This window comes from Centrocercus urophasianus, unplaced genomic scaffold, assembly GCF_019232065.1.
Source record: "Centrocercus urophasianus isolate 14NV4802_14NV808 unplaced genomic scaffold, USGS_Curo_1.0 seq_16, whole genome shotgun sequence".
Taxonomy (NCBI): Eukaryota; Metazoa; Chordata; class Aves; order Galliformes; family Phasianidae; genus Centrocercus; species Centrocercus urophasianus.
The window spans coordinates 20,714,718-20,737,964 of NW_024884711.1; the positions used below are offsets into that span (position 1 = coordinate 20,714,718).

General features: G+C 34.8%; 1 protein-coding gene across 3 annotated transcripts in view; it reads left to right on the forward strand.

Annotated features, from left to right (window-relative positions):
- The window catches only part of DGKB (diacylglycerol kinase beta), a 326,408-nt gene that overhangs the window by 21,309 nt on the left and 281,852 nt on the right, over nucleotides 1-23,247 (forward strand). For 2 of the 3 annotated variants that reach the window (XM_042816926.1, XM_042816927.1), the window contains one exon: nucleotides 6,487-6,733. In XM_042816926.1, the coding sequence (XP_042672860.1) occupies nucleotides 6,664-6,733 (70 nt within the window). In that variant the 5' untranslated portion in view covers nucleotides 6,487-6,663. Of the gene's footprint in view, nucleotides 1-5,077; nucleotides 5,147-6,486; nucleotides 6,734-23,247 lie in introns of those variants that run through there. The other variant, XM_042816928.1, reaches the window with a different exon arrangement.

Consider the following 23,247-nt stretch of genomic DNA (forward strand, 5'->3'; position numbering starts at 1 on the left):
AGATTAATTCAAGCTCATATTCACACGTATATTTTAGAAGCTACTCAAGTGCCCCATTCTCAGCTTGTTTTAAAACTACATAAAATTTTGGAAGGAGGACAGCAGTTAACAGATCTTTTCCTCGAGCAGAATGGCACAGTTGCATCACAAGACTAAAGTACATCTCTTCAAAGGCTTATTTCTGAGCACAAAGTAGGAATTTCTGCCCCAGGAAATCAAGGATCATCAGAAATCTCCCCCAGTTGGAAATAACACTTTTCAGCTTTGCGTTCCTCTAGTGTAATGACCCCTGGCGCGCCTAAATTGGAGAGATTAATTAAACCAAACAATTACACAGAAAGCCCTGTTGCTGATGGTAACAGAAATTAATTATTGTGTTGAATTTATAGTTCATCCCATGAGAAGCAATGGAAAGAAAGGGCAACAACACATGAGAGATATTAGTTAAATTGCTGAACACTGCTAAAGTGGGGTTACATATTTGTGGTGCTAGTTGTGGGAGATGAATGCAGGATTCCTTCCAAAATGTGAACTTCTAAAATTGAGTTTCATAGGAAAGGTGGTAAATGCCCAGTTTGGAAGGGAGAGGTTTCCCCTAAAGCATTTATTCTGTGATATTCAAAACTTTGGAGGAGTTTTTTGCAGATAAAAGAAACAGTGTGCAGTGTTGAAGGAGTTGGAATAATTCTCTTGACAGTGGTTTACCCAGTGGACAACTAAATGTACTTTATGAGTGAGAACTTCCTGCATATTGCATAATTGTACCTATTGAATCATGGGCTTTCTGTCACAGATTACATCGCTTGATTTATTAAAGAAAATTAGTCACGAGTCTTAGTTATTTATTTTTATTTTATAAAGAATTTCACTTTGAAATTAACAGTTTTGGAATTCACTGATTTTAAAGTATTAACAGCCTTCTAGAGATATTTCTGTCTGAACAGTTTTTCCCTGCTTTTTGTGGGGTCAGTTTTATGTCTGTTTTCTACTCTCACCTATTTTCAATATTTTTATGATCTTAGAATAGAATCATTAAAGTTGGAAAATACCTTTTAAGATCACCTAATCCAAACATCTTGCCCACTAAACCATGTCCTTAAGTACCACATCTACATGTTTTGTGAGCACCTCCAGGAACTATGACTCCATCACTTTCCTGGGCAGGAGGCACAGCAGGCAGTAATTTTGGAGCAGCCTTCTTACTTTTTCAGAGACATGGATAACTTCTTCAAAGTGGAAAAATAATTATCAATTACTTATAGAAGCAAAATGTGATACGGTATGATTATTTAGTCCCAGTGAATATGGCACCAAACGTTAATGCCGTTATGGAGAAATCTGCTAGTCACAGATGTAAAGTGGTGAGAAGGATGACTAATTCCTCACGTTTCATGCATTTGCTTTTAAAGATTTGTTTTCTGGGAATTGTAATTGAGAACTTTTTAACTTTGGGAATAGCTGCATTACTATCAGAGAGGATTTTGAGTTTATATGATATTTGCACTTTAAGTACAAAATAAATTCCAATCTGAAAAGCTGTCAGTGGATTTTTTCTTTTTTTTTTTTTTACTTATTTTTTGCTTATTGAGTTACATTATTTAATGGAGGCATGGCCTTTAAAAATCTACAGCACTGCAAACATAAACATTCTGACATTTTCTTATTCCAGTTTTGTGCTTGTATTTCATTTATTTCCATGTTTCTTTTAGTGAAGGAAGTGTTATATTTAGTGTAGCAATTTGGAAATAAAAGTCTAGAAAGATCTGGAAATATTTGAGATCTATCTGAAAGTAAAATAGTTTTTAAAGTTGTCCCAGTGTGAAATTGAGGTGCTTGAAGACCAAAGTAAAAAAGATAATTAAAAAAAAAAAAAAAAACTCTAAGATGTAAATGAATATATTTAAAGTTGTGCCATTGTCTTGACTTCTGATCACCTTTGACAGTTTTTGTTGCTAATATTTCTCATTTTCTTAGAAGCCTGTGTTAGTGAAATGTTTTCTCTAATATTCAGTTTTTTGGCTTATCAATCACAGTGTTTTTAGTTTATTTTTTTTTATGCTGCATGTATTTCCTGTGTTTACTGACATACTCCACATAAATAATTTGAGGAAGAAAATTCAAATAATCACTTCTCTCTGGAATACAGCCCTCATACTTGTATTAAAATTTAAATTAATGTTTTTACATATCCCAAACTAGTACACCTGAAGATAAAGTAGTTGGGAAAACATGCATATATTTTGGACTGTGTTCAAGCTGCTCCTTTAGAGGGACACCTATTCAACAAACTTTCACTGTATCAGTGTTTAATGTTAATATACTTGAGTTATGATAATACACATTAGTAAATGTTATTTGGCAAGTTAAGAATGTCTACTAGTAAAATGAATTTAATACTTCTGAATGCTGAATACCAGGGAAAGACAAGACAATGTTATGTGAAATGTACACATTATGTTTTTGTAGGAAGATGTATTTTGCTGTCAAGGCTCTTTTTCATTCATGCAATTAATCCAGCAGCAGTTAGAAGCAGTCATAATATTTCTGTGATTGAAAGTGATGATGAAACCAGAATGCTGATTAGTAATTGCTTCTGATTGGGCATTTTGTTCCTCCTTAAGCTGTTCAGGACTAAGCTTCAACTGCATCTATTTGGAATGTTCCTGAATTCTACGGACAAGATTTTCTATGAAGTGTAAAATGAATTGCAAGAATACTTTCACAAATTGTCTGGTATATCCATAAATAGTGCCTGCATTTTTTATGGCATTAATTTGTTTTTGGCTTTGTGCTGGTTTGTTGCTGCGTTTTAATGTTCAATTATATTGGCAATTGCAGCCTTAGAGAAGAGACCCAGATAACTATGGTGAAGGTATTTACCCAATTGAAGGAAATTTTGGGTATGTTCTGTATAGAAAAGTTTTTGAAAAGCGTAATTGCTTCAGTCTCTATAACAGCTAAAGTACAAAATATTCTGTGTTGTTTATTCATGGTATTCAGTCAAAAATCAGCAATCAGTCATGTGGAGAGCTATAGTTTCCCCTAAAGCCTAGAAGGAAACTTTCTCCTTGGGGTTCATGTTCTTTCTCACTCCTCCACCTTCCTAATAAAAGCATAAACAGATTGAAACAGGATTTTCATAGTAGGCTAAATGAATTAGTCTTTTTATAGCTTTGTTTCCCATAGACGGAGGGATAGTTTGAGTCAGAAATTTAAAGGAAAATGGGGGGAAAAGGCTTTTGAAGGTCCTGTTCACCTATAGAATAGAAGATGGTTATTTAGGATTGTTCACTTTGCCTTTGCATCCCTTCTTGGCATCAATCTTACCCCCCTTTTATGAAGTAACTGCAAATTACTGATAAAATTGTATGTGAGATGTAGACTGTAGAAAAACTGGTAGGAGGTAAAAAAAAGAAAAAAAAAGGCTAGGTAATTCCAAAGGCTGGTTTCTTGGCTGTCTCAATTTTCCTTGTTATGTTTAACATAGAAAACCTTCGTAGGGTATGTGTTAAGAAGTTTTGTGCTTTCTGTCAGGGCAGTAAGAATGAACCCAGAAGAGCTTTCAGGAAGGATTTGAATATAGAATTATATAGGTTGTAAAAGACCATTGACTTTATGAGTCTCAGTGTTAAAACATCTCACTTCATGCCACATCCACGTTTCTTAAATTCCTCCAACGATGGGAAGTACACCAGTTCCCTGGTCAGCCCTTTCCAATACTTGGCCATCCTCTCAATGAAGAAATTCTTCCTAAACCTCCCCAGGGGACTTTGCTGTCATAGAGGAGATATAACCCCTGGCAAGGTCACCTGATGCACTCTTCTTAGTCAGGCTCTCCACCCTGCTGCTCAACCAGACTGAGCATCTCTCCATAACACTCAGGTGCCAGAAGTTATATCTCCTCTCTGACCACAAAGCCCTCTGGAGTATGTAGTTCTTCTCTTCCGGATGGGTGCCTGGAACCTGAGCTTTAACTTCCAGTGCACTACATGATGTTATGATGCGGAATAAACAAAAATCATGAAACTATGACAATTGACCATTATTATTTTCCTGTTCTCTTAAATAAAAGGACTGAGGCTCTCTAGACAGAATGTTAAGCTTTTCTGATTGTACATCACTTTCATCTTTTGTAGTTATTACCCTTTTTGAATATAATCCACTGATATTTGAGAGCTGATGAGCTTTTGTCTTGGCCAATTTTCTCCTTATTCATATTGGTTTTTTTTGCTTTCATCCCAATCTCAATGATCCTATGAGTTTTTTAGTTCTTTTTTTTTTTTTGTCTCTGTATCTGTCTTCTTCTAACTTATTCTTATGTTTTATTCCAAATTGAGGAAGTGAAGAGCACAGAAATTTCTTCTGATTTGAACTTTAACAAGACAAGGCAGCTGCCAAATAGATTGTACACATCTGATATTGTGTTTAGGTGATGTTACTTTCTAGTAATATAAGGTATGTACCCAAGTTATTCACCAAGAAGAGCCTGAGAGCAGTGAAAGTATACTTAGAGACTAAGATGTCTTTCTTCCTGAATTTCTTTGTCCATGAATGTATATATATATTATATCCCTCGTATATATATGAGACAGGGAAGCGGGGGAAAAAGTGTTGCCCATCATTGAGTAAAGGGGTTATTTGTTTGTTTTACATATGTTTCTGTTCTTTGCTACTCTACTTCTTATTTTTATTTTTTTTTTTCCCCTCTGCCACCTCAAGCTAAAAACTTGTTTGTTTTTTCTCTCTCAGCTGCCACTTTTCCTTCCTTAGAAACTGTTATTATGTCAGTGTCTTCTGTTCTGAATTTTTCATTTGCTCTTTTTGTAATCTGACTCTTGGAAGTTACACCATTGCTAGGCATGTAAAGAGATTCCATTTATGGTCTAAAATTAGCTTTCTAGTCTAAACTTGTCATCTAGGCAACCTCTGCAATCAGTAGAGAAAGATAAATACTGCAAGAAGCAATTCATCACATTTTAAGATTATGTTGAAACTGGAGGGATTAATTGCTAGTCTACATTGCCTTTTTCTTTCAGCTGATTAAAGAGAGAGCTCTAGATGACAACCTGGGTGAAATGCCTGATGGCCAGACAGCTAAAATTAGATGAAAAGTATCCTCCTACCTGTTGTGCAACGAGTGATGTTGGTAATGCATTGCCTTTGTAATGTCTGCTGTAGAGTGGTTAGAACTACATAAAACTGAATTGCGATGACACCCAGAATTTGTTATTTTTGTCTGAACTGATTTGCAACAATGCCAGTTACATCTGATTTTTGACTAGTGTGTTCTGCAGTTTGTGATAGATCCTAAAAATCAACCCCCTACTATTTTGTTAGAAGAGTCAATATTTAAATAGCTCTCATGATTTTACCACCACATTACTAAATAAAATTATTTTGAATTTGGACACTTTGAAATAGAAGCGTTAGAATGTTTTTGATGAAACCACATGTAACACTATGTAATAACAGAATTGGATACAAGCCTGATTACCTGAGTCCCATTTTAAAATTACAGGGATCTAACTTTACCGATAGATAGTGTCTCTAGATATTACTGAAATAGAAGCATAATCACAGAATCACAGAATGCCCAGGGTTGGAAGGGACCTCAAGGATCATGAATCTCCAACCCCTCTGCCACATGCAGGGCCACCAACCTCCCCAGTTAATACTAGACCAGGCTGCCCAAGGGCCATCCAACCTGGCCTTGAACATCTCCAGGGATGGAGCATCCACAACCTCTCTGGGCAGCCTGTTCCAGTATCTCACCCACTCTCTCTGTAAAGAATTTCCCCCTGACATCCGACCTAAATCTTCCCTCCCTCAACTTAAGACCATTTCCCCTTGTCCTGCTGTTATCTACCCTTGAAAGAGTTGATTCCCCTCCTGTTTGTAGGCTCCCTTTAGGTACTGAAAGGCTGCAATGAAGTTGCCCCACAGCCTTCTTTTCTCCAGGCTGAAGAAGCCCAGCTCCCTCAGCTTGTCTTCATAGGGGAGGTGCTCCAGTTCCCTGATCATCTTTGTGGCCCCCCTCTGGACCCTCTCCAACAACTCCCTGTCTTTTTTTTGTACTGGGGGCTCCACACTTGGACACAATATTCCAGATGGGCCTCACAAGAGCAGAGTAGTGGGGGACAATCACCTCCCTGTCCCTGCTGGCCACCCCTCTTCTGATGGAACCCAGGATACCATTTGCCTTCGAAGCCATAAGGGCACACTGCTGGCTCATGTTAAGATTTTTATCTATCACAGTACGTGTTTGGATGCAGTTTGATCAGTATGATAATATTTGATGATTAGTGCTGGATAAGGAATTGAAATTGTAAAAACACAATTTGGAGATGCATGTAAGACTAAATACGGATAAATATTATATGGACAAATTTTGTGACAGAGTTGTTATGACAAAATATTTATCAATTACAATTACTCCTGTATTAAAACTGGTATTTAGACTTCTTATGTTTGACTTTTTTTTAACAGTGCTGTAACCCACTGCTGAACCAACAAATTGGAAACAATTCATAGCATCAAAGACTTCAGACTGATGCAGCCTATCAAGTCTTCAAGCACTGTGAACTGAAACTACAAATCTTGGAGTTTGTCACCTGGGTCAAAAGGAATGCTTTTCTGATATTAACGAGCACTGTTACTGCCATTATGACGAGCCAGGAGAAGTGGCTTAACCTTAGTCCTGGAGAGTTCTCTCAGCTTCAGAAATACGCAGAATGTAAGTACTGCCTGAAATATATTTTTACATCATTTTTTCTTCCCAATTAATAGCTCAGAATTACATGCTTAGAGGACAAAATCCTAAACATGAGAAGTTAGATTTAAGTGGCAGTTTGTAAAGTCTGATAGGAGTTGATCTAAAAATGTCCAAGAGTATTTCAGAATTTTTTTTGTATCATAAATAATATTTTTGTAAACAAAGAAAATATCTTTAGATTTAGAAATATTGTTGATTTATTACTAAAGGAAATGTTTCTATACAAAGTATAAAGCCTGTAAGTGAAATTAAGATTTTTTTTTTTTTTTTTTTTTTTTTTTTTTTTTTTTTTGTGACAACATGACACTTACTTAACTGTATCAGTGTAGTAATCCAACAGAATAACCATAAAATCATTGCTTTTCTGGAAGAGCTATCAATATCAGGATTAAGTGATTGATAAAATTGGATGAATTGTTTGTGTTCAGATTTGTGTTTACATATGAAATAAAGATGTGGTGGCTTTTAACTGTACTGTTTCAACCTTCCTTTGGCTGTCTGGAATAGGAAGGTGCTAATTGTATGAAACTGTGATTTCTCTTTGCATAAATAGTTAAATGTCTGAGACAACTAGGGTAAAAATGCTAGTTTTGTATTGTGGTTGATATATAATTCCAAGAGAATACAATGAGATATGGGCCAAGTTTTGTATTTGTGATCTGTCTGATTTAATTGTCTTAAATACCTGAATAACAGTGTCTTTAAATATATAATTAAGGCTTACAAATGAATTACAAAATAAGTTGGGTTTAGCAATTTTGAGATGGTTACATTTTTATCTAATGTTTAGAGCTATGAAACATTGTGACAATAGATACTTATTACTGTATAGAAATTAAACTGTATGTGACTTTAGTGAGTGAGTGATTTTGTGACTTATTGTTTATTAAAAGTTTTAAAAGAAATAGGAAGACTAGACGAGGCTTCTGGTTTTTGAAATAAAATATCCTGTAATACCAAAAAAAGTCTTGGAGTCGCTTGCAAAAAGGAGAGATTATCTGAACACCAGAAGGTATTGTGGGAAGGTTAGACTTCTGGGAGATGTATTGAGATTGAAAAGTCTTGGTTATGAGCCCTCTGACTTGCCTTGCTTTGTTCTTAGGAGTGGGTTTCTTTGAAAGACTGTGAAATACAGTAGGGAAGGTTCATCAAGGATTCACTTTTTTTTTTTCTTTTACTTGTTGATATTTGATATTATCATTTGATTGTCATTTGCTCAGCCTTCAATTTAGTTTGGTGTATGTGCCTTACTTTATAAACCTTAGCTTGAATTACATGATATTAACTTTGGAAGTTTTAGGCACATACACTTTCTTAAATTTACAAAATATAGTCTGTCAAATGCCTGTCACCTGGAATGTCAGTCACATTTGGGTCATATTGTTAGTGGCAGTCAATCATATCTACTTAATGAGGTCACTAGAACCAGTGTTACATTTTACAACTAACTGGAATATGAATAGAATTATTCTCTTACGTTTACTATAAATACATCTATTGGATTTTTTTAAATCTCTGAGCTCAGTGTATGCATGTATTTGATAATAAGACACATCATAAGACTGAAATAAATTAGAGTTTTTCTGATATCTATATTAGTGTATTTTGGTGTGCAAAGAAAAAGTAATAACTCTGAATGATAAGGACTAAATTAAAAGAAAACATGAAGAGATGCTTAAGCAAACTATTGGAGAGGAGCATGTTAGACGAGACTGCATCAAAACAGGGGTAGCCAGCAGGGTGAGGGAGGTAATTGTAATCCTCTGCTCAGCTTTCCTGAGGGCCCATCTGCAGTACTGCATTTAGATCTGGGGACCTCAACACAAGAGGGATGTTGAAGCAGGTCCAGGGAATGGCCACAAGGATAATCAAAGGACTGGAGCATCTCTCCTGTGAAGGTGGAGGGAGCTGGGCTTGTTCAGCCTGGAGGAGCGAAGGTTCCAGGGTCACCTCGTTGCAGCCTTCCAATACTTAAAAAGAGTTTATAGGTAAGATGGAGATGACTTTTTAAGTGATCTAATAGTATAGAATAAGGGGAATGGCTTTAAACTGAAAGAGGGAAGATTTAGATTAGATATTAGGACATTATTTACTTGAAGATTGGTGAGGCACTATCACAGGATGCCCAGAGAAGTTCTGGATATCCCATCCCTGAAGTGTTTAAGGCCAAGTTGTATGGGGCCCTTGCCAAGCAACTAGATGGTTGTTAAGGTTCATTCCAATCCAAACCATTCCATTTGATGGTTAGCCAGAGTTCAGAATTCAGAGTTTACAGTTAATACCTCTGTACTATGTTGCTGTGATTGAATACTAAATATTGGTACTAGGTGGGTGATTAACAGCATCTGCTATAAATGATTCAAGACAATTACTTTAAATAGATGAGTCCAAAGAGAGTGCATGCTCCAGTGCCTTATACTTATCAGTAGGAGACTTCAAGCACAGAATATATTTTGTTACTATTTATTTGGAACATATGCAAGTTTGGTTCAAAATATTTGCTTGCTTATTTCCAGGGAGGAGTCAATATTCTGCATAGTAGGTGCCTGTCCATGAAAAAAGAGTTCTTCCTAAAATGAGTTTGCTTGTGTTCTGCATGATAGCAGTATTGGTATAATTATTAGTACAGTTATTAGCGTATTAGTTAGCTATTAGTGTAGTTTGTCTTCCAGTTCTTTTTGCATGAACTTCACGATAGGCCTTCTACCTCTGTATGCAGATAATCTCCTTGATGTCTCATGAAAAAGTTCCTGCCACATCTTATTACATGCAGTACGATTATCAGCTTTATATAACTTTATTGCCTGGTGAACACAAACCCTGAATTTAAAATATCTTTCCTGATACATACCAGCTTTTTTCAGTATCCATAAATGTAAATGAACAGCAAAGGAGAGTATGGATTCTTCACCACTTGGCTCTGGTGAGAGAACATTCTATACTTTCTCTCTAAACAACACTTGGAACTTGGCAGTGTGTAAACATCTTCCAGTTAGTCAACATCTTCACAACAAACTAATTCACTGTAGTTATGATTGAGTGGAATAATGTCCTATTAAAGGATGATATTTGCACAGTCCAAGGAATATCTGTCTATAATTTCATTTTACAGAAGTATTTTTCAGCTCAAGCTGAGTCAACTTTATATTCACAGTGTAAGACCTTTCTTCAAATAAGAATTGGGGAATTCAAGAGAGTTTTTGGAATGGCTTAAATATTACTTTAAAATGTAGAAAAATGTCTTTGTAGAATTCAAAGAGCATACTAATTAATACTTGGCACTTTGCAATTAGTTTGCATGTGTGTGGGTTGTTAGTGTTGTTTTTTTTTGTGGATATTTTTTTAAGAATAATTATTTCCAGTGACAGTTACTCCTCTCTACTCCTGTTCTGAAGAACAGTAGGCCTTTGTTTAGTCTTAAAATACCTCAGAAGAGAAAATGAGAACTGAGATAACTGGGATGCTCATTCAGTAATAATAATGTTGCCTATTCCAAATACATATACTAATGCAAATACATGTACTAAGAAGATAATTATTTTTTCCTTTAGATTTCATGATCAGTTTTACTTATGGGAAAGAAGGTGAAAAGATGTGGGGTATTTTTGCATAAAAATCTCACTTAAGTTATATAGGATGAGGTAGACATGGGATTAGATGTTTAATGTAAAGATTTATGAGGCAGGGGTTATTTCTTCTGAAATATACAGTACCAGATATATATGCAGTTCTGTACTGCTCCTACTAGCAGCTTAAATTGTAAGGACATTATAAAAAAGTCATATAAGTAGTATCACTGTAATTATTAGCTATAGGGTAAATTCCGTCAATTTAGGCTTTTTTTTGTTTGTTTTGTTATTGTATCATCAGTCAAAAGAACTTCAGTAATTTCATGTTTGTTGTAGTCCAAATTATAGTGATTAAAAATAGTTAAAGTGAGACTGTTTCATGATTTAGCTGGGCTTTAGAAGAAAGAAGTCCTTCCTTTAATAGGCACGGAGAGGCAAAGGAAAAAGCCTCTGAGCTCTGGCAGCACGTATACTCCGGGGAAATAGCTTTGTTTTTTTGTAGTCCTTTTGAATTTGTCAACAAAATGTGCCCTGAGGACCAAGGCTGGAAAAGTCTTTTTGCAAAATTTTTGGCAGTGTTTTTTTTTTTTTGTTTTTTTTTTTTTTCCCAGGCTGGTGGAGAAGAACTTGGGCAAACTATCACAGCCTGAGTGCTACTGAAATGGCTATGAGAACAGGAACAACATCAGCAGCTTCTCCTTTTTGATTACCATCAATTGCTACTGTAGGAACTAAACTGTGCAAGAATGTTGTAGGGCAACAGGAGGAAGAACTTGTGAAAAAAGATTTCTGAAGAGAAAGACAAAAGCTAACAGAAGTTTTGGTCCAGAGTTAAACTGCCAGAGACTCTTGGGTGGGTTTAATTCTGTGGTCCTCACAGATGGAAAATATTTTCTTTTACAATGGTTATAAATGATAACCTGCAGGGAACTTCATACATGTGGCAGATGGCCACCAGCAGCACTGAAAGCTCTGGGCTATTACCCAGTCCCTCAGATGATCCCATGCTTCTGGCACTGCATTAGCTTCTGCTAATCATAATGGGGGACTAGACCACATCAAACAATACAGATTGCTGAAAGCAAGTATTTTTTATTGTTTTTAAAGGGAAGAAAAAAAATTGCTAGTGATTACTGAGAATATTTTTACCCCATATACTAGGTTTTAGGAGTATGAACTTTCCGCTGCTGTTAGTAAAAATGAAGGAAATAAGCTTCTTTTTAAGTTTTCTCAGAGAGTGTAAGACTTTAGTGGTCCCAGATTGCAGAGAGAAAATATTGTAGAAGAGACTGTTTACAAACCCAGAATTTGAGCATTTAGAATCTCTGTCCGTGCTTAGTGTATGATGAATAAGGTGCTGTTCCTTCATCAGGTGCACCTGGTTGCCTCACTAGGAGATGCTAATTTACTTGACAAAAGTGCTGGGCAAGCATCTTGCACTTTTGTGTTTAAGAATGAAAAGGTGATCCCAAAACCTGGAGGAGATTGTAATGTTTACCCAGTCTCACTGAGGAAAGTAACTTGATACAAATAAGGGAGGAACAACCAATTTTGTTTTCTCCTTTATTTTTAGGGTAAACAAACTGCTTTCTTGATTTTGCTACTAAGTCATCAGTGTTTTGTTGAGGTTGAACTGGCTGTTCAGATGTCTCATAAGAATGAAGATTGTCAGAGCTTTAGCCCGGTCACTGCTAACAGGCTTGCATTCACTCTTGGAGATGCTGATAGATCACCATTCTTTATATGGTCAGACTCCCAGGTGCTAGCCCTTGTTGCAGTAGAAGGGAATGATGCATCAATGACAATTAGTTTCAATTTTCAAGGGTATCTTTGCAAGAAACAAATTTAAAGTGTTCCTGTGAAGTCCAAACAAATTCTAGTTTTCAAGTTTCTGTGGAAGTGAAATCCACTGAATGTGGTGACTGATTGTGACACATCCTTTCTAGAATCCTGAAAAGCAAATGGTGTCAACTCACCTTTGTTTCTGTTTTCTTTGACAAAAATAATGATTTCTTTCTAAAATAGAATCTAAAAAGATAAACACTGCCTGTCATTAAGATTCATTGTTGCAGCATCAGCTTTTACTGGCTTTAAACACGCATTGTGGTTATTACAAATATGACAGATGGTCATAAAGTTACTGAATGTATATTTATACACTGTAAAATGTATAAACATTGATTATGCCTTTGTTGTATTTCCTGTGTTTCTGTGTATCTTCAGTATTTATTTTCATGATGGTTTGGTTGTTTCTGCGGACATCTGCATGTAAACAGTGAGAATCTTTTGTTTCTTAAAAGTTTGTCTGTTCCTACTGCTTATTTCCTATTGCAAAGATTTGGGGGATAATTCATTTGGTTGCTGTGGAAATGGTTCTGATGTCACAAACATAGGATTCTAGTTTACCAAGCTCTGAAAAAGCAAAGAGTGGAGAATGAACTAATTATAGAGTCACGTGGCTGAAACTCAGCTCTGAGTAAAAGCATGTATTTTTTGTCCTTGTGCTGTACAAAAGCGTGAAAAAAGTATAAATGATTACAATCCATGACTCGTCAGGCAGACTGAAAAAGTAGCTTTGTGAGAGGGAATAATTCCTCTTGGCTTTTATGAAATTAAAGTACAAAGAAACAGGAGATTGTGGGGCTTCCCTCAGCCCAGCAAAGCATTATGCTTTCAAAAAGAAGGGGAGAGAAGCTCGTTCACTGAAAAGATCGTATACTGTTGTTATTGCTTATGCTGTTCTGTCTCTTACAGATTTCTGATGAAAGAAGTCAAAGCATTCGTCTCTGTTTCTCTTGAAAACAGGAGAAAAGTTGCTATTGATGATTCAGAATGGAAGATGGAATCTTCTATTTAAAAAAAAAAAAAAAAAAACCCAAAAAAAACAAGTAGGCTTAGGGCTTCCTAATGGTGTCTCAATCTCTTCCTTATGCATTTTGCTGGGGATGAAGAGCCCTGGGCTGCATTTTTCTCAGTTGTTTTCTGCTAATTAAAGAAGCAAAATTGGATGTAAAATGTGCTTGTAATTATGTATGTTTTCGTTGTTGTTGTTTTTAAGCACTGAAAATATGTTGCATTTTTGTGTGGCCTTGGAAGATTATTACTGAGTGTTATGGTGTGCCACTGCATGGTTTTGTGTTTGCACTGCAGAATTTAATGGCATTTTGAGGACGTTATTGACTACTGCATTTATTTTTAGAACCCTCAAGTTTAGTGGGGATCATAATTAATTATTTTACTAAAGCTTGTGTGGAAGTGGAATATTATTCAATAAGTGGAATACTGAGGAAGGAACTTGTGATTAAATTCCAATACACCATTTTTTTTTTCAGTTTCTGAAAATAAGAATTCTTAATTTTATTTTTGAAATGATGATTATAAACAGTTTGCACTCTAAAGGCACTCCAACTAATTGTAGCAGTAATTATCGTCATTGATAACAAATTTGTTTTGAAGAATGTATTTCCTCAAATTTATTAAATGGCCTAGTAATAGATCAGATGTTTTCATGCGTGAAGGCATTCTGAATAATATTAAAAATGATTCATGAGGTGTTTATTCATTTTAAAGGAGGACTAGTTCTGCATTTAATTATTTATGCTTGAAAGTCACTCCACTGGGGAGGAAGAGAATCTATCATCCCTATCTGTACCAGAATGGATTATTCACATCACTGCTTTGAAAGAAAGAAAATACTGTATAAAATACACAGGTTCTTGTACAATAGAGGTTGAAATGAATGGAAGGAAACAGTGAAAATTTTAGGCAGTTGTGGGAGGAGATCGGAGTACTCAGTTTATGTACTGAATGTATGTCTGAGAAGTTCATTGAGGAGAGATTCTTCAGTGCTGAATAGGCACTTAGAGTTGAAGAAATTATTAAAATGATGCTAGAGATGATGAAAGGGAGTTGAAGAGATGGAATGGAAAGGAGTCAGCAGCGAGAAACATGAAAGATCAGAGCAGCCAAAGTGCTAAATTACACAAATTTGATTCTCAAGTACATTACTGTAGTTTCAGGCTGAAGTTTCAAAGAGATGGTAACTGTGCTATTTCAACAGCATGAACATAGGACAATTCAGAATTCCTGTGATTAAGAAGCCCTGAAGAGGAGAGAAAATTATTGAAAGAGTTGAAAAATCAAGCCACTGGGGGGGAAATGGGGGAAGATGAAAGTTTCAGCCCACCATTTTTGGTAGATAAATTCTGTGGATCTGTGCTGTTATTACCGAATTGCATTGAGTGAGTTAAGGAAAGAAACAGAACAGATCTCAGAATGGAATAATTAGGACAAAATGAAAATATGCTTTTGAAGACTCAGAATGGTAAAGGGAAGCCAAAACAAAACTGTACCAAAAGCTTCATTTTTCTTATCTTTCAAGTTTCTATTCTTTCAAGTTTCTTAGTCAGTGTTTGGGTGTTTGGTCATACAAATGATAATTATTTATTAATGAAAAACAAATTGTGAGACTGAGAGAAATGACCTAGGACAGGCAGAGGAGAATTCAAGAAGAATGCTAGTGGCTAGACAAGTTTTATCTCGTGGCAATAATTTAAAATACTCCATACAAGCCTGTTTTCTGTAGAGAGCCCTGTCGAAGTTTTTATAATAATTATTAAAATCTGTGAAAATATACTCAAGTACTATTATTTGGAATTCTAAAGGTTGAATACTAATTAAGCTAATTTTGGAGAGTGAATCCAAGTGTTCAAGTTGGAATTTGAGATGTCACTTGCATTCCTTTTGGGATCCTTTTATATAGTAAATCAGAAATTATTATTCAGAATTATTTTAGTACATAAGTTGTAAGTTAATTAGGAATCAGATAATAGGAAAAAGAGTAATGACCTATTTGTTTTAACTCTAGAAACATGTTTTTTATATTTTGCTTCAGATACAGTGGATATCATCACATTGCTCTTCAAGTCCAAACGTCATCTTTCTAAGATGTGATACCTCTAGAGATAGTCATGATATCTCCAAACAATATCTGATATGACAATATATTTTAAAATTATTGGTGCCTTAAGAGGATTCTGGGAGTTTGGTGGATCCATAGTAAGAGTGACAATTGTAATTAAATTGTCCCAAATTGTACAAAAGGAATTTTCTGAGGTATTACCCGGTGTAACTATATTATTAAATTAGAGCACACACTGATTTTATTTATTTATTTATTCATTTATTTGTTTGTTTGTTTGTTTGTTTTGGATTAGGTTTCAATAAATGAGTACCAGAGTAGGAGTGTCTTCTAATAGCACTCTAGAGATGAAATGACTATCTGTACAGGAGGACCACTGAGCTGCTGTTCAAATTGCAAGCTCTGCCCTTAAGACAATTACTTTGCAGCTCTGTCTACGCAGTGGGAGCTTAATCTGTTAATACTACAATTATTTAATTGTGTCATATCAAAAGTACTTTAAATTTCTTTGCTTTGTATTTCTTGGTTTTGCTCCCATTAATTTTTTTTTTTTTTTTTTTTTTTTTTTTCTTAGTAGTTTCTTATTTTTCTCCTTTTCCAACTCCGTTTTGTTAGCTACCCAGACAAATGTCTTGGGCTAACAGAAATAAAGAAATGATCCAATAAATAATCCAGCTATCTTTACAGCTTAGCATGCTGTCCCAGGGAGGCATGCATTTGAAAAGTTTTTTTTATAAGAGTTCCAGGCACAAATATGTTCAGGGTCTTTTTTAACATTAAAAAGCAGTAATAAATTTTGCATAATTGAACACAGTGTTTGCCTAACAATCACGTCTCCCTTTTATTATTTCAGTGGAAACCAGCAGTATGGCCTTTGCACTGAAGAAAGTCTTTGGCTTGAAGCTGAGTCAGTCAGATTTCCTTGAGTATTGTGTTGCTTCTTTTTAAAAGTCACACTTTTAACAGCATGTTAACAAATAAGGAATGTATGATGTTGCTGTTGCCAGAGAGTTGGTACATGCAGTGTTCTGAGGTGGTGGTGAAGACAGACACCGTTACACTTTTCAATTGTGATTAGTCTTGTTTGTAAAAGCAGTTGAGATTTTTTAAGTGTTTCTCTCATTCAGACTGCCAATACGTCACTATGAACTTGTCTGTAATAGCACTTCAGTTTTTAGGCCAAGCTTCTTGCAGACTGCATACCTCATACAGACCCATACCTCTATATCTTCAAAAATACAGTGGTAATAAAAATAATAAAAAAGCCACATCACCACAGTTCTCACCTTTAAGTAGTGAGAATCTGCTATCTCATACAGATTGACAAGCATTTCTGAGGATTTGATTTTTGCATTGTTTTATGAAATACTTGTGTGTATCTGTATCTGTGTATCAAGAAAACCCACTCATCTCTTTCAAAAGATGAAAAAGAAACAAAATCGTATTTCAATGCAGATTTTTGTTAATTATGTACTTTTCTTAATCAGTTTTTAGTGTTTATAGTGTTTATGCAGCTTATCAGTTTCATTATCAGTTTCATCTTAATCTTTCATGAAGCAATACTTCACGGGGAGGGATTCCCACTTCTGCTGATCTTTGATTGTCAATAATATTCTTCCATATAATTAGGAGAGATTTGTTTTCTCTACATACATTCTTCAAAGCTAGATTGTTACTGTTTTTGTTTATTTATTCTTACTATAGATACTTAGTTTAAAATAAAGTTCTAGCAGCTTAGGGTGAATAGTTTCAGCGATGGAAGGAACTTCTCTAAACTGGGTGCTACACTGTAGCAAACGACCAGCTGTTCTTAGCTTTGCAGTTTGCTATAGGGGCTGTCTGGGACTACTTTAACTGATTTTTAGATTAACATAATATTTGTTTATTTTTTTATGGACTTGGACTAGTGATTCAGATAGTCATTTTAAGGGAATGTGAAAGGTTCTGGTCTATCTCTATTTCCAGATCTGGAAAATTCAAATAACATCTTACAAGTTTGTAATCATTTTGTACAAGTCTGGTTTTGGAGTTGTTTGGTTTTTCTTGATATTGTTTTTAATTAAAAAAAAAAAAAAGAGAGAGAGAGAAAATTCATCTTGAATCCTTCAGTTCATAATTTATTAATTTTTACGCAAAGTTAATTGCTGCATGAAATGGGTTGTTGTTCTCTCTGAAATCCATTTATTAGTAGTATTTTTTCTAAAAGGACAATCTGATTGCATTTTATCACTCTTCTCTGTTTTTTTTTTTGATCACAGAGAACACTGTAGCTTTTGAAATGACATGGATGCTTTCCCTTTAAAAATGATGCCAAAACATGAAGAAAGTGAAAAAGGAGAAGGATTTTACTAGCTGCTTGTTTTAAATTAAAAAGATTGAGAGTATCCAGCCTATATGAAAACCATCAGGAGTAAAAGAGAGGATAATAACCATCAGGAGTAAAAGACAGTTTGGAGACACAGGTGAAAAAGACAGTGGCAAATAAGAAGACTTTTGGATAAAACAGAATGAAAATGTTGACAAAGAGAAAAGGTTACTGGTAGGCAAGGTATTATGCATGAAATTATTGAGGTTTTTTTTCTTTTTTTTTTTCTTTGACATTTGGAATAGAGACAGCTTTAGAGCCTGGGCAAAGGTAAGTGAGAATTAAAAAACAAACAAACAAAAAAACAACAAACACCAGGCATACGATATTCCTGGAATGGAGGGATTTGCTTTCTGTATTCTCAAAAAGGGAAGAAGTAATACTGCATAATCAAATCTTCAATCAGTTATGTCCTGAATCACATGAAAGCTTTTTAATAACTGAAATGATAGCTGTTTGCTTCAAACTTGCACAAAAGTCAATTCTTGAGCTTGCAAAGTACTCATAGGGCACACAGCAAGCTGAATATGAGCTTTTCATTCTGATTTTCCAGCTTTTTCATAGTTAGAATTAGCTCCATGTGATACACTTTGTTGTATTTGTGATTAAAGTTTCCAAGGAATTACATGAATTCTGTACATGAATTATTACATGAATAACAAGAAAGCTGTGTATTTTCTGTACACATAGTGAATGGCAGCCATGCTGCCCTGCAGAGCTTTGGAGAAGCTCCTGCTGCCTCCAGCAGCAGCTGGCAGCTATTTCCCTTCCACTGCTTTTCAGACAGGTGTTCCCATTTCTTCCCCTGCTGAGATTCCTGTCCTCTCTTCTTGCAGAAGTGCATGTTCAGTCCCCATTCAAGCAGTTCTGCACTTCTGCTGAAGGTCTTTGCTCTGACCCAACTTGGCAAGGTGATAAATGAAACTGAGAGCCCGTGTCATTCTAAAGCATTGTGCATATCTGAGTTGTAGACCCTGACTTGGATCATCTTACAGGAATAAAAGGCTGCTTGGGCATTTCCCAGGGAAACTTCATGTTTGTGCTGCACCTTGCAGTGTGGTGTAATGATTCCTAAACTATAAACCAGTGCTAAACTCCCACCAAGCACGGTTGGAGTCTATTTTCAGTTTATTTTGGGAGCTCTAGAATTCCTCTGGTGCCTGTTTCAAGCCAAGCAGGCTTGGGGCATACAGAACAGAAAATTACTTTCACTAAACAAAATGTGATGTTCCTTTGAAGCATTTCATTAGGACATTTACAGAATTAAGTATATCAGTATTTTATTTCAAAAATTGAAGTGAAATTCAATTGTCAAAGGTACATTATGAATATTAGCATTATTGGCATTTGTTAGCTACTGAAGCATGTAGAATATTTTCTTTTATAACAAACTTTCTAATAAAATTTTTTTTTCAGGTTGTTTGCATGGGGCAAAAGCAGGTAGTTTGCACAATCTTAAAATAAATGTAATATTCAAATATAAGTAAAATCAACACAGGGCTTTTTTGTTTAGATGATTGGTTTGAAGCCACTTTAGGAAATCAGTCTCAACCTTTTCTTAACTGTCTAAAATAAGTTACCCTATTGTCTAGCCATTTTATTTGTATTCATAACTTGTCTTCTTTTTTCCTTTGGATTTAGAGTTTGTTAATGTATGCAGTTAAAAGAGTGTAAATCACATGTTCTTCATTTTAGTGTCACTTACAGATTATCTGATTAGCTATCTGTGAGTGACATTAAGCTTGAGGTATTCTGACAAGAATGTGGCATATTTCTCAATGGTGTGAAGGATTGTGCATCATAATTTTTAGGAGACTGAGTCTTCATTGCATGACTTATCTCGAAGCGATGATCTCAGACATCGAAAGCCAGTAAGTCATTTACTCTGTCATTTTCTTAATGCACTATCTGGGATAAGCTCTATTTTACTAAAAAAAAAAAGCACCTAAAAAAAAGAGTTAACAAAGTTAACTCAGCTAAACATTTCCTTTTTAAGTAAGAAAAGGAACAAGAACATTACGGGTCTGGGGCTACAGAAAAATGGGATCATTGCAAATGGTGAGCAAAAAAGGCATATCCTATATTTGTTATTAATTCTATTTTTGGGGAAGCATTATTTGCTAAATAGCATTCAATTACTTGTGTTTACAGTTGTTTTTTAGAAGTTTGCCTACTCACTGGTATTTAAAACATTGTAGTTTCTACTAAAGCACGGTGCCGTAGCTTAAGGAAAACCATTTCCTTATCTTCTTCTCAGCTCATCCCTATAGATGCTAGATTGTCTTTCCTTGACATAAAGCGTCTCAATATGTATCTTAGATCTTTCCATACTATATTGTCTACTGTGTATAGCACTTACTGCATGCCTGTCAGGATTCAAGATTTCCAATGCTGTATTTGTGGTGTTTTTTTCTCCCTCCCAATAGTAGATTCCTTGGATTAAAATGTCCGAGAACAGCCTTTATACAACAGAAATCTTGGAATTTATTGTTCTTGTATTTCTAAAATTAAGTATAAAACAGCTTAGAAAGAATAGGAAAAATCAAAGAACTCTTTTTCATCAACACTTGACAAAGATCCTAAGCAGCTCTGAAGTAAACGAAGTTGAACTGTTTTTGTCCTTTCTTTGCTGACTCCACTGTCCTGTACTAAATCTACCAATGTTTTTTTTTTTTTTTTTTTCTCCTTTTTGTCCTGAAGCAAGGCAATGTATTTCAAATAAGCTTGGTCTCTACAGTCAGCTGACAGATTACTGCATTGAATTTACTTGGAATATAACTCTACTCGCTTTCAATTTCTCTGTTCACCATTTATTCCCAGCAAATTTATGGCAAATCAACCTATTGTTTCCTCTTCTTTCCTTAACGCAAATTCTTTTTTTAAATTAATTATTATTACATTATTAAACTAATTATTATGAGATCAGACTTACAGGACAACCTACTGTTGAGCTGCAGGTGAATGATGATTCATTAATGATGAATACAAAAACTTGGGAAAATATAAGATTCTGCTTGCAGTTATAATTTCCTGCTTCTGAATTTCTACTATGAACTTCTGAAACTTTTTATTTATACATAGAGTGTTTGATGACATATTTGTATTTGTACAGTATTTGCTTTGGTCTTTTTTTCTGGAAAGAAGGTCACCAGTTTAGATCTTCAAAACAAAGTTAAGATATCTTGAAACTTAAATATAATCTCATCATTTTCCTAGGTTTTTTAGGTCTTTATAATATAATTGAGATTGCCTTGCTGAGAGCTTTTTCTCTTAAGATGTATTAGTTACTCTTCTCTGCATTATGAGTGACATAAAAAAGGTGAAAGAGGGGAAGACTGTCAGAAGAACTAATTTTTCTTACTTTTTCAGCATTATTCTTTGAAGTTTAATTTGCCTCTCTCCTTCCCTCTCCTCAAACTGTATTTGTCTTCTTCTGTTGTTCCTTTTATCCTTTTTGGTGATTAACTCTTCATCCTTTCTTTCTCACGTCTCTTCTGATTTCTTCTGTCAGATTGTCTTTGAAATTATTTTAGTCTTAACATGCTCTGGATGGTATCTCTGGTAAATTTTGTGAACTGATTCATTTATAATTAAGTAAATAAACCTGTCCTCTGTGAGTGTACTGTGGCAGAATGGATTAGGAAGGGATATAAATTTGAAAGCTGGAACCTGGGAGAGTTCTTAGTTCATTGCAACAGCAATGACTTTTGTGTATGGCAACATTAAGATGATGAATGCCTGTGTCATGTTACTGGTATTTTGTTACATATTAAGCACTCTGTATGTTTTACAGTGTTAACTAGGTCAAGTAACCTAATGTTTTTATAATCTCTGTGTCTTCAGGCTGACTGTTAATAAAACATTCCTACAAGCTTACACTGTTTATATCAATCTTACATTAAATTTGTCTTTGAAATATACATTAGATTTCTCTTGGGGTCACATCTTTGTAGTTTGAAACATAGCTGAGAGAAAAACTTGAGCAAATTTATTTGTATCCTTCCTATTTTATTTTTTTTCCCCAGCTGTGCTATAATAGATTGGAAAGGTAAGTGACTACTGCTCCAAATGTAACTTGTTTGTTGACATAAGCATAGAAACACTGGAAAGACCTAATCAAAGCTGGGGAAGTCAGCAGGAATTTGGAAATCAATTTTGATAAGGAAAGACTTGAACTTGTCGCTAAAGATGTTCTCACTACAGTGACAGATAAATAACATGAATTACTTCATAAAAACTAGCAATTTCATCGGTGTCGTATTTGTCCATAGTGAACATTCATTTGTAATTATCCTTTATATGAACGTGAAGTGTATGTTTTTTGAGACATTTCTTTATACTCTATGCCTTGTTATGATAGACCGTAGGGCTGCCTGATCCTTTGGAAAAGGAAGAAATTAAAAGTTACATGATAAGTAAGCAGAAGTTAAAGAATATGCTCGTGCTACAGCCATGTTGTGATTATGTTTCACAAAGTTCAATTTAGCTACCTTTGATACCTCAAATATAAGACTAAACTTTTCATCTTTGGAAAGTTAAGCCTGGTCTTCAGTAATTTAATAGAAGAGTTAAGCCAGTGCTCTTATGAGTCTTGCTCACTAAAACTTACATAGGTACGTATAATAATTTGTAAACAATATGTATATATTATGTTCATATATGTATATGAAGGAGAGTTTAAAGCAATCAAGACATTCCTTGACAGACTGTAACCTGTGATAAGAACATGCCTAAATGGCTATAGTCTGAAGCAATGTGTTTTGTGTCTATCGCGTGAGAGCTCTGAAGAAAGAGTTTGAACTACCTTTCTGCCTTCTCTTATAGTAAATATGAATTTGGGTATGCATACAGATTCATTTTCAGTAAAATTTTGATATTTTTTATATAAGTAGTTCAGTACCATTTCATATTTGGCAATTTTCGTTTTGTTATGAACCTTTAGATGGATGTCAGAAATTTCTTTCTCGCAAATTCTGAGTAGTGTTCTTTTAAGTTTTTATGCTTTAATTCATATTGTAGCAGTTTTATGTTTTATGCTAATGAATTCTTCTTGAATCTTGATTTGTAAGTAAGAGGTGTTTATACTATATAAATATTTTGAATTCATAGAGCTTTGTTTTACCCTTCATTCAGTTAAACTGTGTGCATTTGTGACATAAAGTATGTTCTTCCCAACCCATTTAATGTTTGCTGTGTGTTGTTTGTTTGTTTGTTTGTTTGTTGTTGCTGTTTATTGTTTTTTTTCCTACAATGCCATCATGTAGGTTGTTTTTTTTTTTCTATATAGTCAATGATTGAACTTCTTTTGTAATTACTAGTCTTGGTTTTCATTATTTATTTATTTAGCTTTGCTCTTTCACCTCATTCACTGTGATATATTTATTTAGCTATCCTTCATCAGTGTTTTAGTTTGGGTCTGTAGCAACCTCCCAGTCTTTCCTAAGACAATGCTGTTTGAAAATAGAGGTATCATCTCTATGGCTGTGATTTGCTGAAAGCAATTTGTTTTGCATTACCCAAAAATGAAGTATGGTCATTCTTTCAAAAACACGATAATAGGATCATAGGACTGGAAATATGAATTTTAAAACAACAACAAAAAACTCTTATGCTCTGCTAG